This window comes from Excalfactoria chinensis, chromosome 10 (genome assembly GCF_039878825.1).
Source record: "Excalfactoria chinensis isolate bCotChi1 chromosome 10, bCotChi1.hap2, whole genome shotgun sequence".
NCBI lineage: Eukaryota > Metazoa > Chordata > Aves > Galliformes > Phasianidae > Excalfactoria > Excalfactoria chinensis.
In genome coordinates, this window is record NC_092834.1 from 18,318,088 (window position 1) to 18,334,242 (window position 16,155).

Genomic DNA, 16,155 nt, shown 5'->3' on the forward strand with positions numbered 1-16,155 from the left:
CACCAACACCTCATCAGCTCACCTCCCTAGCACCCATCCATGTGCCAATGATCTACAGTGGGAGTTCAGTGGCACTTGAAGACTACAGTGTGCTGGCCAGCTGCAAAACAAAGTGACACTGCTGCTGCCTCACAGGGGGAACGTAGGAGAAATTTGACAGCTGACATTACAGCTCAGCTCCAGCCTACATCTCTGTGCAGGGACCAGGGTTTGCCCCAGCCCCACTGTTACAGCAACACACTATCCCAGACAAGGAGCGGCAGCAGTTGATCCAACTGCATTTGCTTCTTGGATGACAGATCAGAGTGGTCCAATTTATTTGGATAAAGCCTATCAGGCACACAGCTCCAGCTTCAAGAGACCAGGAAGTAAACCAGACCTGAGCCACACAAACCTGCCCATGCTGGCGCTGCATCAGAGCTGCTGTATCGCAGGGCCCAACACAATGGCTGCTAAAAACCCATGAGATTGCCATTGGCTCCTGCAGCAGCACCAAACTAGTAGGTGATGGATGCTGAGTCAAACACACACGTGCTGTCCACAGCAACTCAGGAGGCTGGTATTCATCAGCTCTACTACACAAACCGTCAGAGCGCTTGAAGGATTTGTCAGCTCTGTAGGTAACTGTTACCCACACAGTCCTTGCAGCCTGATGGAAACCTCCCATCCTTTTCTATTACAGAAGAATCTCCTGGAAAACAAAGTTCAGATGCTTTACAAGATCATCAGCCTCCCCGAGGGACAGCCCATACTGAGCAGCACCACTCCATCCCACACAGAGTCAGTGGCTCATCTCCTCAGAGGGTGGGAAGAGGAGGGTGTTTTGAACAGCAGGCGGGACAGAGCTTGGGGAATACAAACCACACCTATCAACTAGCTGTTCTGAGAGGAATACAAACCACACCTCTGCACCCGACTGCTCACCTGTGTGCAACCTCCCTGGCACAGTTCTCTCTTTCAGTGGGGCTTCTGGCTGCCCAGCCACACAGAGGGTGCTCCCAGGGCTTTGTGACTGCTGCCACAAATACCAGAAGAGCAGGAGACAGAAGAGAACTTCTTGAAATACAAAAAGGAAACTGTCCTCACATCATACTCAAATATTAACCAGCCTTGCTTTAATGGCATCTGATAGCTTCCAATTGACAAAGTCTAAATTTAGGCCAAGGAAGTCAGACCTTCTGATGCTAAGAGCTGCTAGAGAATGCATGTTCAGCAAGCCCTTCAGAGCAAGGGAACCGCCACGCTTTCAGATAGCAAAACGTTGTCCCTTGTTGCTCCACAGCAAGCCTGCTTTCAAAGCAGGCAGGGGGGCTGCAAATCTCCACTGTGTTTCATTTTGTATATCACAAGCTCCAAACTCACAGACCCCATAAGCTCCACACCTCATCAGACAACAGCGGCTTTGTTATAGCAAACACACACAAATGCTTGGAGCTGCTGACCACCATTCTTCAAGGGCACAGCTAATTCTGCTAGGGCCTCCCACACACCGCATTTGTGTTAAAAAAAATAATAATCACTTTTTTTAATTGAACAAAACCTTACCTGTCACCACTCCTTGCTGAGGCACCTCAGACCTATCTTCAGTGGCAAGTTTCTTCACAACACCTTGCAAGATTTGAGAATGAAGGTAAAGAGTTTTTGCTCACTGTTAGAAAATGAACTGACAACTTAAAAGGAACGTGAGCTTCCGTGCCAGGGACTGAAGCGGGGAACTGTTCAAACACAGGACTGGGATCCAAAGAAGCAAGTTGCTTTTGGTGCAGATGGATGTCATTTTGGTATTACCAGGCAATCTTGCATTAGGCCTCACTTACGCAGGCCTGCATTGCTGCAGCTCCTATGGGGAAAAGCGTTGCAGGCAGGGAGTTCCCCAAGAAGCAGCAGGCACAGCAGCACGCTCTTCCACAGCGCCTTGTTTACTCCCATCCACACAACAAGTCTCGCTGTAATGACCCCTCCTGCCTCGTTGCTGCTGAATGGCAGTGTTGTGCAACAGGCACGGAAAGAATTTCTCCCCCAAGACTGGTACATACCCAGCGTGCAGCAGGTCACGGGCAAAGCAACAGCAACACAGGAGGAGAGAAATGCACTTAATGTAGGCAATCCTGAAGAGCAATTTAGGACGCAGAATGGAGCAGCAGACAGCTACATTGAAAACTATACATGCAAATATTGACTAGAATATGTAAAAAGCTCAGTTATTTATACCACCTTCATTTTTCTTGATCCCGCTTCCTGACAAGTAAACAGACTGCTTCGCTCCTGCAAGTTGTGCAACAGAAAGAGGTCCAAAAAGTAAACACACAACACTTGGTATTCATTAGAGGTGAACTTGTTTATGGAGCAGGAACTACAACAAAACCACAAAACCCTTCCATGTTCTATATGTACCAGCACTTCCCTCCCTGGCTCAGTATATTCTGCTGTGACTCATGAGCTGCGTGGGCTGGGAACACAGCAGAGATGTTCTGTTTCCTGGGATTCTCCTGTGTATCACTCGTCTCCAACGCAGCACTGCAGAGCCAATCGTGCATGATCCCTCCGGCCAGCAGCACCCACCGCCGGGAAGCAGCACAGCTGTTCTGTGGAAGCAGGAGCACATGCTGTGCTGAATCACAAGTGCCAAGGTGGGATTGCAAGGGCACAGGGATGGTGTGACTCATCTGCCAGCTGAGAGGGAACGCAGCTACTGCTGAAGCCAAGCACCACGCCTCCCATCACACCACATGCACGGGCAGAAGCTGTTGCTACACGGGAACCCAGTAGCAGAAGGAACCACCCAAACACGGGGCTCATGAGACAGGCACAGCTCACATCCCTGACCCCCACGTGGTGCCACAGATACTCGAAACACGGTGAGGAAAGCTAAGCCCTGTACCTCTGTTGGTCACTGCTGGCAAACAGTACTTCCTGGCCTCAGTGAATTATTCAGTTGTGTAGAAGCAAGAGATCAAAAAGCTGTTTCCTGAGTGCTTGGAGATGTTTTTCAGCCACAATCACATCCTCAGAGAGAAGACTGGGGCTAAGAGCAATACTAGAATGTCACGCAGCAGCAGGCTCCCCCACCCCCAGAAGGAAAGCTGGCTGCACAAACAGACCAGACAGTAGCTCAGGCTTTGCCATGATACACCCATGCACATATTCTCAATGATGCTTGCCCCAACTGCTCAGCACAGCAAGGTTAGTAGGAGGAGATAAATCTCATTTCACTCCAATCAGCAGAGCTGTACAGCAACAAAGCTTTTGGATGATGCTTGCCCCAAGGGCTGAGCTTTTGGTTTCCATTTCAGGTGAGCGGCACTGCAAACAATGGCAGCAGAAGCAGGGCAAGCCCCAGCTCCATGGCTGCACAGGAGCACAGCAGAGCTCCAGGCATCTCCGTAGCACACTGAGCAATGTGGAATGGCTTCAGGCTGTGCCTCCAAAAGAAATACAAAAGCTCCAGACTCCCATCAGTCTTTAATTCCAACTGAAGTAATGACTGGTGTATGAAAGGTGTTCCTAAAACATCTCTACATCCACTGTATTAGCCCACCAGACCTCAGCAACTTAACAGCAGCAGGAAACACAGCAATATTTAAACTTTTCAAATTCAAAGCACATTTAAAGTGCTCTCTAGCAGCAATGAGATCAGGAGGATCCACCTTCCAACACGACAGACTTGAGCAGTGCCACACACCCCCTACCACCATCCCAGATCATGATCAGAGCAGTCAGTAAACAAGAGTCCAGTATCTCCACGCCTAGATGACTGTGACTGCCAGCAGATGCAAAGGAGGAGCTGCTGCAGATCGCTGCCAAAATCCAAGCAATGGGACAGGGAGAGATAAAAACAGAACCACGTTCTCCTGCTGCAATATCTACCCTACACGTAGGAAATAGCAGCTCAAAAGACTGAAGGCTGAGGAAGACAGGGAAATACAGGCACTATTTTGTTGATGAAAAAGGAGTTTCCAGTAAAAATTTTTGAGAAGTCACTCTCCCTGGTAAGTCTGTAGGAGCTTAACCTGAAGGAAAGGTGATAATGTGAAAATTACCTGAAATAAGACTGAAAAGAATCCTGGGATGCTGCTGTGTGAGCAGGGGGCAGCTGGAGCAAAACAAATGCTTTGTAAAGAGAGCTGTGGGTGTCCCACCCCTGCAGGTGTCCAAGGCCACAGAAGGGGCCCTGAGCAGCCTCAGCTGGTAGGGGGCTACCAGCCCAGGGCAGATTTAAGGTCCCTTCCAACCCAACTCATTCTGTGATTCTGTAATGATGGAAATGCAACCATCTTAAGGAGCTTAGAGTTGGGTCTATTTGACCATGGTGAAAGTAGCCGCATTTTGCTCTGTCAACACCAGCTTTCACCACCCCAGTACTTACAGGGAAACAGACACATCAGCCTGCAAGGAGATGATGCTCCTCTCCCTGCATCATCTCAAGTAGCCTGATGATTCTGATTTTATGTGAATGGTAAGAAAGCAGGCCTTTATTCCTTAAGTTTAGGGACAAAATTTACATGTGCCTGATCCCTAGACACACCAGAGGCTACAAGAGATACAGCAGCACCCTGCCAGGTCAGAGGGTGAGCTTGCCTTGTCCTTGAGGTAAGGAAGCAGTAGACCTCACTGGCTGTACCAAAGCTGAGTTTCCAGAATCCCCATCATGTTTGGATGTATGTGGACAGCTGTGCCATTCACATTAATTTACAGGTAGCTGCTATCCAGCAAGAAGAAAAATAAAGTCAGGGCTGACACAGGCATCCTTGGCACCAGGAGACATGTAGCAGGTGGCCCTGACCAGAGGCTGGGCAGCAGGATGTCCATGCACATTCATCTGCACTGTACGACAAAGAACCACCCTGAAGGAGTTTAGTGTAGGACACCAGCTTCCTGCAGGACTGACGGCAGAATAACCAGCAAGTTTGCACAGAAACAGTTACAACTGCATCAAGACAGGTCAGAAAACAGATCATATCCTAGACTACCAAAAATCAAAATGAATCCCCATCTTTTCCTGAGCCACCATATGGACTGACCATCCGGACCTGGACTCCATGCCTGCAGGTTTTCTGTTGGCTTGCTTGTTGTTTTTGCTCGTTTCACTGCCTACATTAAGGTATAGCAGTCATACACTATTTTAGGCTATTAAATATTTAATTCCACAGTGAGAAGGAAGAAACCAGCAGATGGTCTCTGTGCAGCAGGCCCCTGCCTCTTCATTCAAGGGCAGAAAAGTTAATGGAATAACCAAGACAAACACATCTTTATTTCCATCAGCTGCCATGTAAACACCAGTGTTGTGCCGGAGGGTAGAAAAAGATTTGAGGTCAAACAGAACAGCTCTTGGGCACTGGCTACCCCTGCATCCCTACTGGTTAGCCAGCTTCTTGTGAACACATCTAATTACATACTGGAAATGAAATATATCATCACAGACACTTGACAATAATGTTCTAATCTGATCTGTTGTAAGCTGGTCCCTTCCAACCTAACTCCTATGATTTAGCAGTAATACACTTTAGAAGAGTTGAAGTTTTTGAAGCAAGGACCTTTATGGGGTGTATGACATTAAAAGCATCACTGAGATCAATCTCAGCTATTTCTCTAAAGTCAGCACATATGCAGCACCAGCTTGCTTTTGCAGATGATCTTCCCCTAATTCTCAGCTTGGTGTGCAGACATCAAGTGAAGACACTGTGATCCTGGCAGTCTGCACCAAAACTTCTTCAGGTTTGCTTCCAGGTTTTGTGTAGACAGATACAGCTCACATCCTCCACCCTAAACTCCTGGCCTATCTGCACTTGTTTCAGCAAAACACTTCTAATGGCATCCAACAGGTTACTGGAACAGTTTGTGATGCCCGTGGGACCACAAAGAGGTAGAAACAGAAGTCATGTCTTTCAGGAGCCCTCCTAACAGGCTCTTGACAACAATAACAAAGAACTTGAGGCGGCAGTTATCCCTCCCATGGAATGACAAGAAGGAGAGATCTTAAAGGCAAGATTTCCACATCTGACGACAGCATACTCAATTATTTCCACCAGCATGCAAAGGATCAGGCAAGGCAGAAATCTGGGTGAATTTTGTAGGATGAGAGGTTTAAACTGATGTTAAGCAGGAGAAAACAACAGTAAAAGAAAACAACCCCAACACCATCTAGCCACAGTAAAGCCCCCAACATTGCCTGGGTTTACAAATTTCTCAGTAACATCTTAAAGAGAGGTAGAAAGCTGGCAAATGTAGAAGAAGCATACTGGGATTTGAGCCCATGTCAAGAGAAACATTCAGTGGGGCATCAGAGAGTGCAGGCATCAGCAAAACTCAACCAGGGAAGGAAAGGTGGAGTTAAGTGTCTCACTGTGTGAGCCTATTTGACATATTCACTTAAAAAAGCCACAGCAGAAATGCATGAAGTCTCAAAAGCACAGAGAACTGGAAGTTCAGTGGTGATGGCATTAACTGATCAGCTTTGCGTGCAATAGGATGTAAATACCAGAATACAAAGTACACAAACAAGAACGCCGCGTTTCAGTGGATAAGTTCTGTCTAAAAGAAAAAAACCAACAAAACACCACTGCTTCAGTATTTCCAACACCGTTAGCTCATGTTGCTCCTAATACCAGACATTACATGTTATAAGAAGAAAAAAAAACAACATTAAAAAGTACAATAGCACCCCAGCCACCAGAGGACAAAATTCAGGAAACTAATTAGAAGAATTAACTGCAACACGCACAATAAAGCTGCACGATGACTGCTCAGATCCCATGTAACATGAACTCAGAGCAGATCTTTCACTCTCTCCAACTTGGTATTTTGTTGGCATTTAGTGGTATGAGGGCATATCCTCTGCAAGCAGAAACTGTGCCATCCAGGTAAGATGGCACTAAAAAAAAATCAGGAGTGTAAGAAAAACAACAGTCCTCACTAACACAATAATCATTTTACTAATAAGAGATTCTAGGTTGGAATGATTGTCCATTTATTATCATGTTATTCTGACCAGAACCTTTCCAAAAACTTGTGTGGGAATAAAATAATTCACCCCAATTCCACAGAATCACAGGTATTAGAAGGGATCTCCAGAGATCACTGAGTCCAACCCCCTGCTAAAACAGTACCCTACAACAGGTCACACAGGTCAATGTCCAGACAAGTCTTGAATACCCCCATAGAAGGAGATTCCACTACCTCCTCTGGACAGCCCATTGCAGTGCTCTGTCACCCTCACCATAAAGAAGTTCTGCATGTTAGTACAGAACTTCCTGCGTTCAAGCTCTAGGCTGTTGCTCCTTGTCCTGTCACTACATACAACCAAGAAGATCCAGGCCTCACCCTATTTGCCTCCTACCTCCCTTCAGATATTTGTCAACATTTATCAGATCCCCTCTCTCTTGTCATCTCTCCCTCACACTGCACAGACCCAGATCACTCTGCCTTTCCTCATACAGGAGATGCTTCAGGCCCTTCATCATCAGAAAATCAGGGAATTCTTGTCAGAGATACACAGCACACACAATGGTAATGTTTGACTGCATAAAGAAATCACAAACCTATACACTTAAGGCAGGTTTACTTACCCGCACTTCCAAGCTGTTTGTAAAATCTGTATTCTAAATGGAGTTGTGGGGCACGTGATTTTATTGGTTCCTAGAAGAGAAGAAAAATGCCACCTGAAATAAAGACTGCTTCACATTTCAAGCTAAAACACCTTAGAAGTCTAACAACAGACTTCATCATTAGACATCATTTAAATAAACAGAGAACAAAGTAAAAAAGGAAGACCTGCAGTATGCACTCTGAAGGAACTTGGCTGGAAGAGAAATAACTTCCTTGTTAAAGAGAAACTAAAAACAGAGTTAATCCATGGAACTGAAATTCAAGACTCATCCAACAAAGCTGCTGATTCCTGCGGGATGATACCAACCATGCAGAACAGGGGGAGGAAAGTTGTGACTTCACCTTTCTCGAGCCTGTGGACTTGTGTTTGCCCACAGCACTGTGTTGGTCACTAGCCTGTATTTCTGTGATACACTCAGCCATATGCCATGCCTGGAGTCAGACTGCAGCTGCATGTAGGTATAATATAGCAGTAGAAGTAAGTTCAGCAGAGACCTGATAGAAACACAGGAGGAAGGCTCCTCCTTCACTAGCAGGTGCCGTTCAAACATTTTAAAGCACTCAAGAAGATTCTGTTTTTACACACAGGATAAAAAAAAAAAATGGATAAGCCTGGAATGCACCCAAACCGGCACATTTCTCAGCTGCCACTTCATGCACAAAACGTAAAGCCTACAATCTATGAAGCATTAACATGCACGATTACAGAGCTTCTAAAAATACGAGCTTAACACGGAGAGGATTAAGAGACATGTTGAGTGAATACATTTTCCATAAAACTTCACCTGGGGTAGCCAATGATGCAGACTGTCTCCTGCCCAGACAATGAAGTTAACACCAGCCTCAGCTTATGTTGTTCTCTTCTGAATGAGAAGATAAATGTCGCATGCATAAACCATGAAAAATTCATCTAATGGCACCAGAAGTAGTCGGAACCTCAAACGCTTGCTGAAAAGCCCTGAAATGCTGTTTCACATCAGCTCCAGTGAGTTACAGCAAAAGCATCCAGAGGACACTCAATGAAATCATGAGTTTGTGTCTTCAGCACACTCCGCTGGCTCTTCAGCCTGCACAGGAGACCTGAAGCCTCAGCAAATCCCTGTCTTGTTTCATTGTAAGATTAATGCCCACATTTGTTATGAATTCTACCTTAAATACCTCTTCTCAAAGAATCATTTTTTTTTTGCACAGGAGTTCAGACAAAAGGCCTTCCCAGCCAACCTGTTCAGCACTTGTTCAAGTTATCCCCTCTGTAGCCAGCAAGGGGAACGCCACTCCTGGCTGCCTCTTGACTTTGCCATTTACAAGGTTCAGCAGTGCAATACAGCTAACTATTTAAAAAAACCCAACGCTCCAAAAACCTTCACTGAAGGCAAATACAAAGAAACACAAAGCCCATTTGCTACACAAGCCACAATTAAATGAAGGTAACTGCCAAAACCAATTTAAGGGGGAGACCTCAGAGACCTCCACAGCAAAGGGATGTAGGGTGACAGAAGCTCAAGTCTATTCAGTGAGCAGTTCATTTGTTCCAACAGGCAGAGGGACTAATGTGTGAAGACATGAGGCTGCTTGTGACAAGCAGGGCAAGATATGCCTGAGCCTCTCTGCATCAGGAGCAGCTCTGGACACTCGCCCACCGTGGCAGCTTCTGAGCAGATCACAGCAAAGCAGATGGTTGTTCTGCAGGCCAAGGGCTTAGGGGTGCTTGCAGACGCTGCATTTGTGCTGAAAAGCAAGGAATTGCCGCTGCCTAACATATAAAACTCACAGCTCAAACTGACAGGCAGCAGCAACAGCAGCTTGGTAGAAACTCCTGCCACGTGCAAGTCAGCATTAAAAGCCCTCAAAAGTTTAAGCCAACAAACACAGCTCCAAAAGACCTCCAGCTGAGCAGGAGCTGCATGGGGACCCCATGGCATCAGAGGGCAGGCAGCGTTCCCTGCTCCCCGAGATGCAGCACACCTCAGAAATCCACACACACAGAACGACAGAATGGCACGGCTTTTTCTGATCAACTTTCTGGCATCTGCAGAGTAATTCTCTCATTTGCCCTCCATTCATCTTCAACAAGAGGAACAAAGCGCTGAGACAGCAGGGCTGCAGAGCAGGAGAATCTCAAACAGCTAAAAGGATTTGGAGCAGAGTTTTGAGATGGTCCGGAGATGCAGAAAAAGTAGGAGAAGTTGCCTTTAAGCACAGCAAACGCAGACACTAGTCTACAGATTACTCCAAGTATAAAGAAAATCCTCGGGAATTTAGCAAGTTGTTGCAAAAAAGTTAAAAATAAGAAGAAAAATGCAGGTATTCCCTAGGGAAGAAAGCAAAACTATATACAACAGTCTCAAGGTTCCCTTGGTTTTTATGCCCCCCAAGAACATCATGTGATTTAATCTGTCTTGGTAAACGCCATATAATTTAGAAAAACACTTGAAAAGCTGGAAGATTTATTTTGTTCAAGTCTCAGAAGGGCACACAGACAACAGCACTAAGTACATCTGCTCATTAACTCCTTGCATCACATTATCTGGAGCTTAAGTAGGGCTGCCTCAAAGCTCTGTCTGTCTAAAGAAGCACTTCTTCCCTTTGTACCTTTGAAAGCAAAATCAAGTTAGAAGCATTATTGATTCAATGATACAGCCAGTCTGCTCACAAGTGCATTTTCTGCTGTCAAATCTGCCCACAAAGAAAGCTACACAACAAGCACCGGCCCTTCCTCCTGGTGAGGAACCATCTCCAAACGCATCCTGCAGATGTTATTTAGTTATTTGAAGGAATATCTTCTGATATTTGCCAACATGCTCCAAAACAAGTCCCTCCTGCAACTAATTATTTTTCCATCTACTCTGCACCATTTAAAGAGAACATCAGAGATGTAAGATCTGTGGCATCAGAACATAAATCAGAATTAATGCACCGAGTCAATTCTTGATCTTCTGTAATGTGAATGACTCCTGTCACTTCACCACGCTTGGGTTGGGAAAACAGGCACACTTGCTGCTTATGTCAAATCAGCGTTACAACTTTAACTTCAAATTCTAGGGTTTGGATCTGTGATTAAAGAGCATAGAGAAAAGAGCACTGGGTATTTTCAGCAAAACCCCAAGAAACTAATGGAAGTTTTACTTTACAGATATAAAAAGTTAAGGAACAGACTCCTGGGGCATGATGTTAGAAATCTGGCAGAGAGTTAGGGAACTTCTCCATCCCCAGGACTCCTGCTGCAGAGATTGTGGCTGCATATCCTTGAATGTCTGTGTCTGTAGGGGAAGGCCTGAGTTTGGCTGGATTGGAGCTCACTTTGCTTGCTGCATCCACATGGTCACAACCTGCAGAATGAACAGGAGTCCTGAGCAGAACGGCTTAGCCCTGAGGACTTGGAAAGGGTGACAGACCTCCACCAGCACCATCCCCTTAGGAAGCAGGTGCTCACAGCTTCTGACAGACCAGAAACACACAGCAGGAGAAGGGTTAGGAGCTCTCCTTGTTCAGAGCTCTGCAAGAACTTCTGTTTACATCTGTTCACCTGGCTGAGATTGAGAGCTCCAAGTGGGAAGCTGCTTTTTTCTCTCAGTTTCTAGCACTAGGTACAGCACATTTCAGAACACCCAAAGCTTCCACTTACCAGTTTGATCGCTACATATTCGTTGGTGTAGAGATTTTTGCCTGTGAAGAAAGAAAGAAATCTTTTAGTTGCACAATAGAGAACAGCAAGGAGCTGCAGAGATCTGGCTTGTCTCAACTACCCTCTCAAATTCAAACTCATGCCTTCAGTGCAGCACAAGTCTCAAAACCAGGACAGGCACTACCTTTTATTCAGCATAAGGTAACCTATGTTTTATGGCAGCGCGTCTATTCAGGGCTTCCAAGGAGGTATCCTAGGCACATTTATTCTCTACACTATCATTAAAAAAAGGAAAAAAAAAAAAAAAAAAAAAAAAAGAAAAAAAAGAGCTGATTCTGCTGGACAATGAGCAACTGCATGCTGCAATCTATAGGGAGTTTCATCAGCATAATTGTGTGACATATCAAAGAGACTGCTATATGGAGGCAAAGAAAACAACTTGTGTATCAACAGAGCTTTCATTTCTTCCTCTACAAACAGGCAGGCAGTGTATGCAAAACGCCTTCTTCACAGCAGCAGCACAAAGACAGTCCTCCTAATGGAAAAATGCCCTCAGCTGCAGCACAGGAGCAGCAAAGCACATGGCTGCTCCCAGGGGGTAATACAGCACTAGGAGAACAACAGTCATTCCTGAGAGCCCCAGCACACAGCAGTGTTTTAGTCTGACACCAGCCCTGGCGAGGAGGAACACCAAGCACTAGGATGGATGAGGCAAGCACACTGCCTTACCCTAACCCTTGTAACGTGTCTTTTTTAATGTTGTTGTTGAAGGAGACCTCCCCATTTCTTTAGATCAGTTATTGAAAGCTATAACATACATGCAGGCTGGTGAAATCTGGATTTGCAGTCATATGGGAAACATGCAGACACTGGGAGGTGGCACAGCCTGGAGGAGCCTAGGGACAGAACCAGCAGACAAGCAGGTGGCAGATGATAAGGGCTAGCATGGGGAAATCTGCTAAGGCATTAAGAGAAGGCAGCCTAAATACACTTGGTTTTCTGGTTGCTAGCAGGGAGCAGATATGAGTCACATCAGCTCCAGCTGTAGCTCGCCCACAGATATTTCTCCCTGCCCCCACCCCCCTCCCCGGGGATTGAACTCACACTGAGAAGCATGATTTGAGAATGCGGGGCCAGCCCAAGTCAATGAGAAAGTTATGTGCTTTAAACTGCGAGACAGTTTTGATAATACAATTCCCAGCTAATGCAACCAAGATGATCCAACTAACTTTTGTGCTAACAAACACCCTTCAAATTCAGGTAAAGCTTTTGATGGGACAGTGATCAAATCCGTGCCTCAGTTTTGAGCATTTCCACAGTCAATGAAGATCTACACATCCTAATGAGGAGCAACATGTTAAGTCACCAGCGCTCACACAGGAAGCCTAGCAATTCATCTTTCCCAAGCAAAAAAAAAAGGGTTCAGAGTGTAGATCCTACCACTAAGCTACTCTTACCTACTCTCACTGCTGAGAAGCTGGATTCCAGACTGGATACAGCTCTGGGCAGCCTGGTCTGGTGGATGGTGACCCTGCACATAGCAGGGGGTTTGAAACTAGATGAGTCCTTCACAACCGAGGCCATCCTATGATGCTATGATCTTTGGTCAACCCGTGCACATTTCAGACCAATCCCTGACTTCAGAACACTATGCAACTTCTCCAGGTATCACCCTTCTCTTTCGTGTAGTAGCTTATTGAGGGAATAGAATGAAGAGATAGGGTCAACTCTCCAAACACTGTTTTAAGCTTCCCTCAAAGCAGGAAAAAAAAAGCTGCTTTCACTTATTTTTAATGTAGAGTTTTGGAAGTGCCAGATTATGTTTGCACTGGAGCAAAAAGATTTGGACTCCACTCATTCGATGGTTCAGATGCCAAGTAAATACAGATGCAGTAGCCTATGCACTGAACCTGCCTATGGGCTGTAAAACCTCAGAGGTTTTTCCCAGAGAAGACACAGCAAAAACCCATTTGGTTACTCTGTGAGTCAGCCTGAGGTCAGCCCCAGAGCCTGTACAGCCCATCCAAGAACAGCCATATGATCATCATAGTATCATCATAGTATCGTGCGAGTTGGAAGGGACCTTAGAGATCATCGAGTCCAACTCCCAGGTTTCGAGCCCCCTGTGTAGCGAAGCGGCACTTCTACCCCTTGCACCACAGGGGGGATTCGAACCCGGGCCCTCCGGTGCCGCAAGAAGCACTTTATACCACTGCGCCACGGGGGCAGATATGAGATAACCTCATTTCAACTCACTTTAGGCCAGGTGCTGATGTTTGTGCACATCTCATCTCAGCCAGCCATCCCGCTGCTCTGCTCCCATGTGACAAACAGCTTCAAAAAAGTAATATCCCTGGATCTATCTTTATTTGCAGCAAAAGATCAACCCTGAGCAGCTAACCTGACACTTACAGAGCAGCTTCCCTCCCCCATACCAGGAAAAAAAAAAAGCAGAGGGCATGTCATTCATCTTTGCAGGACAAAGCTGTTATCAGAGACTTGTTTGCTCATATTGCAGAAAAGCTGCATCTCCTTTCCCACAACACAACCCAGTGATAATTAGCATCACATCTGTGCGATAGGAAGATCCAATCATTAACCAAAGAGGAGTTCTTAAAGCTATAGTGGCTGCAAAAAGTACTAAGTTTTATAAAATGTAAAGATTCTACACAGACTTCGGGCCTAATTGCCACTATCTGCATCTATTTTTGTCTGTTACCCAAGCGCAGCTGCTACGGCAAACTTGGTTAATGCATATCAGCAAAACAGAGTACCAGAAATACCCCGACCCCCAGTGGAAACCAGCAAAACAAAGACCACTTGACTAACAGCTGTTGCTTTTCCCCTGATTCAAACTGAATTTCCCTGTAAACTGCTCTTTTCAGAAGTGAAATCTCTTGTACGAAGTGCTTTGTTTTCAAACAGTCAGAAATCCAACACCTCCTGGAACAAAATGTGGCAAAAAAGAACCGCAAAGATGAAAAAAAAATAAATCAGAATTTGGGCTCCAGCTGAACAAAAGCAGGAAGAATTTACCTGGGGGATCCAATAAATCTGCTGAGCACCCACTGCTGTTTGGATTACAAAGCAATTCCACAGCTCTTCCCATAGGGACATCTGCTTTTGGGAGTTGGTCAGAAATGCAACACAGCTATGCAAGCTGTGTTACTATAAGGATCCAGACTGCGCTACCTTCTGCCAGCAATGCTCATTCACATTCAGGAAGTTGGGAAGTTCTGTTCCTCCTACCATTTCTTTCTGCCTTTGGAGCACCATCTTTGCTCTTGCAACTCAATAAAACTCTGATGCAGCACTGAAACCAAGACTACCCATTTACCAAATAAGAAGTGGCACACCTTGCAGGTGCCATAACCAAACCATGCAATGAAAGATGAATTCTGAACAGATTCAGAATAGTGAAAATGTGTCTACAAAGACACTCTCAGCAGTCAAGTACGATAACACTTCGCTCACTTGAAGCAGTCATCTCAGTTAATCTGTCATCCCCCATACCTCATGCACAGACTATTTCAATCCTAAACACGTACCAGGTCTTTGGGCAAATGGTATTTATGTCATACAACCTGCTTTCAGCACCCTCAAAGTTTATTAGCACTGCAAACCACCTTGTTCAGCAAAAATAAGGGAAATGCAGCTGTTCTAAGTCAAGAGCACTGCAAGCTGCTGCCTCTGATCTGAAAAAGCTACCCCTAAACCACACACTGGGAGCTCATAAGCATGTAATTAAAAACACCGTCTGCTTCCCCCACCTCATTTCAGACCCAACCAAATGCATCTTTTGTCTGGGATGACTTACGAGCCCAATGCATGGCACTCCACAAAGCCATCTGTTTGGACGACCAGCTGCAAGGCACACGGTTAGCAGACCAGCAGACCAAGGGGAAAAAAAACAAACAACCAAAGGCTGTTGGGTTGGTTCAGCTGCCACAATGCAGCAGCCATATGGCTGCTCTGCTTCTCACCAGGGAGTCAAACGCACTGGGACAGATCAGGGAGTACAGGGCAAAAGGGGCAGAAACTGAGGCACTATGGCTAGTGAGGGTTGTGGAGCAGGGAGGACACAGCTGAGTGCTGGGAAGGAGGGCACACTCATTACTTGGCCAGGCATCCTAGCTTAAGGAGGAGAGACTGAGAGCAAGATTAGCAACCCAGGCAGTTAGGAAGATTTTTCACCTTAAGCAAGACATTCAGTGTCGAGAATGGTCTTCGTTGTTGGGATTGTTCAGAATTCGCATCTTTGGCCTCTCCAATGTGTTCCCTTTGACTTTATGCAAATAAAAATAATGCTAAGCATTACATCTTCCGAGTCAGAAGCTTCAGGTAAGGTACCTCAGCACTTGGGAAACAAGGACAAGCGCTTGCTTTTCTCAAGCCAGGGTAAGCTTTTACATATTTATATTCCAGTGGTGAAATGCTAATTCAAGTAACGCAGGCCACTAAAACTGTTACTCCTTACCTAGTCTGAGCTCGCCAAAGTTCCCACACCCAATCTTCTTGCCCACTCTGAAGTTGGGTCCCACCATAAGAACACCAGAAGATGCAGATGAGCTTGGCCGAGAGCCGTGACCGCTCCTCCCTGGCATCCCTTTCGTCGTCCGCTGCCTTTCATCCTTTTCCCTATTGGGATGGTCCATGATCTTAGTACAGCACCTCTGCCAGCAAGCTGGCAGAAAGGGATCTGAGCGTGCACTCCTCTCCTTAGAACAGAAATATATATAATCCAAAAATATCTCAGTCAGGATCCAGGAATGTCATGGAAATACATGGAGTTCTTTTGGCACCGTATCCAGTTTCTTAACGCATCGTTATGAAGTACAAACCAGTCAATTGTGATCTTGAGGACTCAATGAAGGCAAGCTGCATTTGGTTTCTCACCTGGGGAAAAGAAAAAGAGATACATAACA

The 16,155-nt window shown here is 45.8% G+C and overlaps 1 protein-coding gene across 10 annotated transcripts in view; it reads right to left on the minus strand.

The window, feature by feature from the left end:
• Positions 1 to 16,155, minus strand: part of CSNK1G1 (casein kinase 1 gamma 1) — an 85,262-nt gene that overhangs the window by 30,408 nt on the left and 38,699 nt on the right. For 7 of the 10 annotated variants that reach the window (XM_072345060.1, XM_072345059.1, XM_072345058.1 and 4 more), the window contains 3 exons: positions 15,708 to 16,126; positions 11,231 to 11,271; positions 7,566 to 7,635 (listed from right to left, as the gene is read on the minus strand). In XM_072345060.1, the coding sequence (XP_072201161.1) occupies positions 7,566 to 7,635; positions 11,231 to 11,271; positions 15,708 to 15,885 (289 nt within the window). In that variant the 5' untranslated portion in view covers positions 15,886 to 16,126. Of the gene's footprint in view, positions 1 to 1,545; positions 1,609 to 2,214; positions 2,266 to 7,565; positions 7,636 to 11,230; positions 11,272 to 15,707; positions 16,127 to 16,155 lie in introns of all 10 variants that reach the window. The other 3 variants (XM_072345054.1, XM_072345055.1, XM_072345056.1) reach the window with 1 other exon arrangement.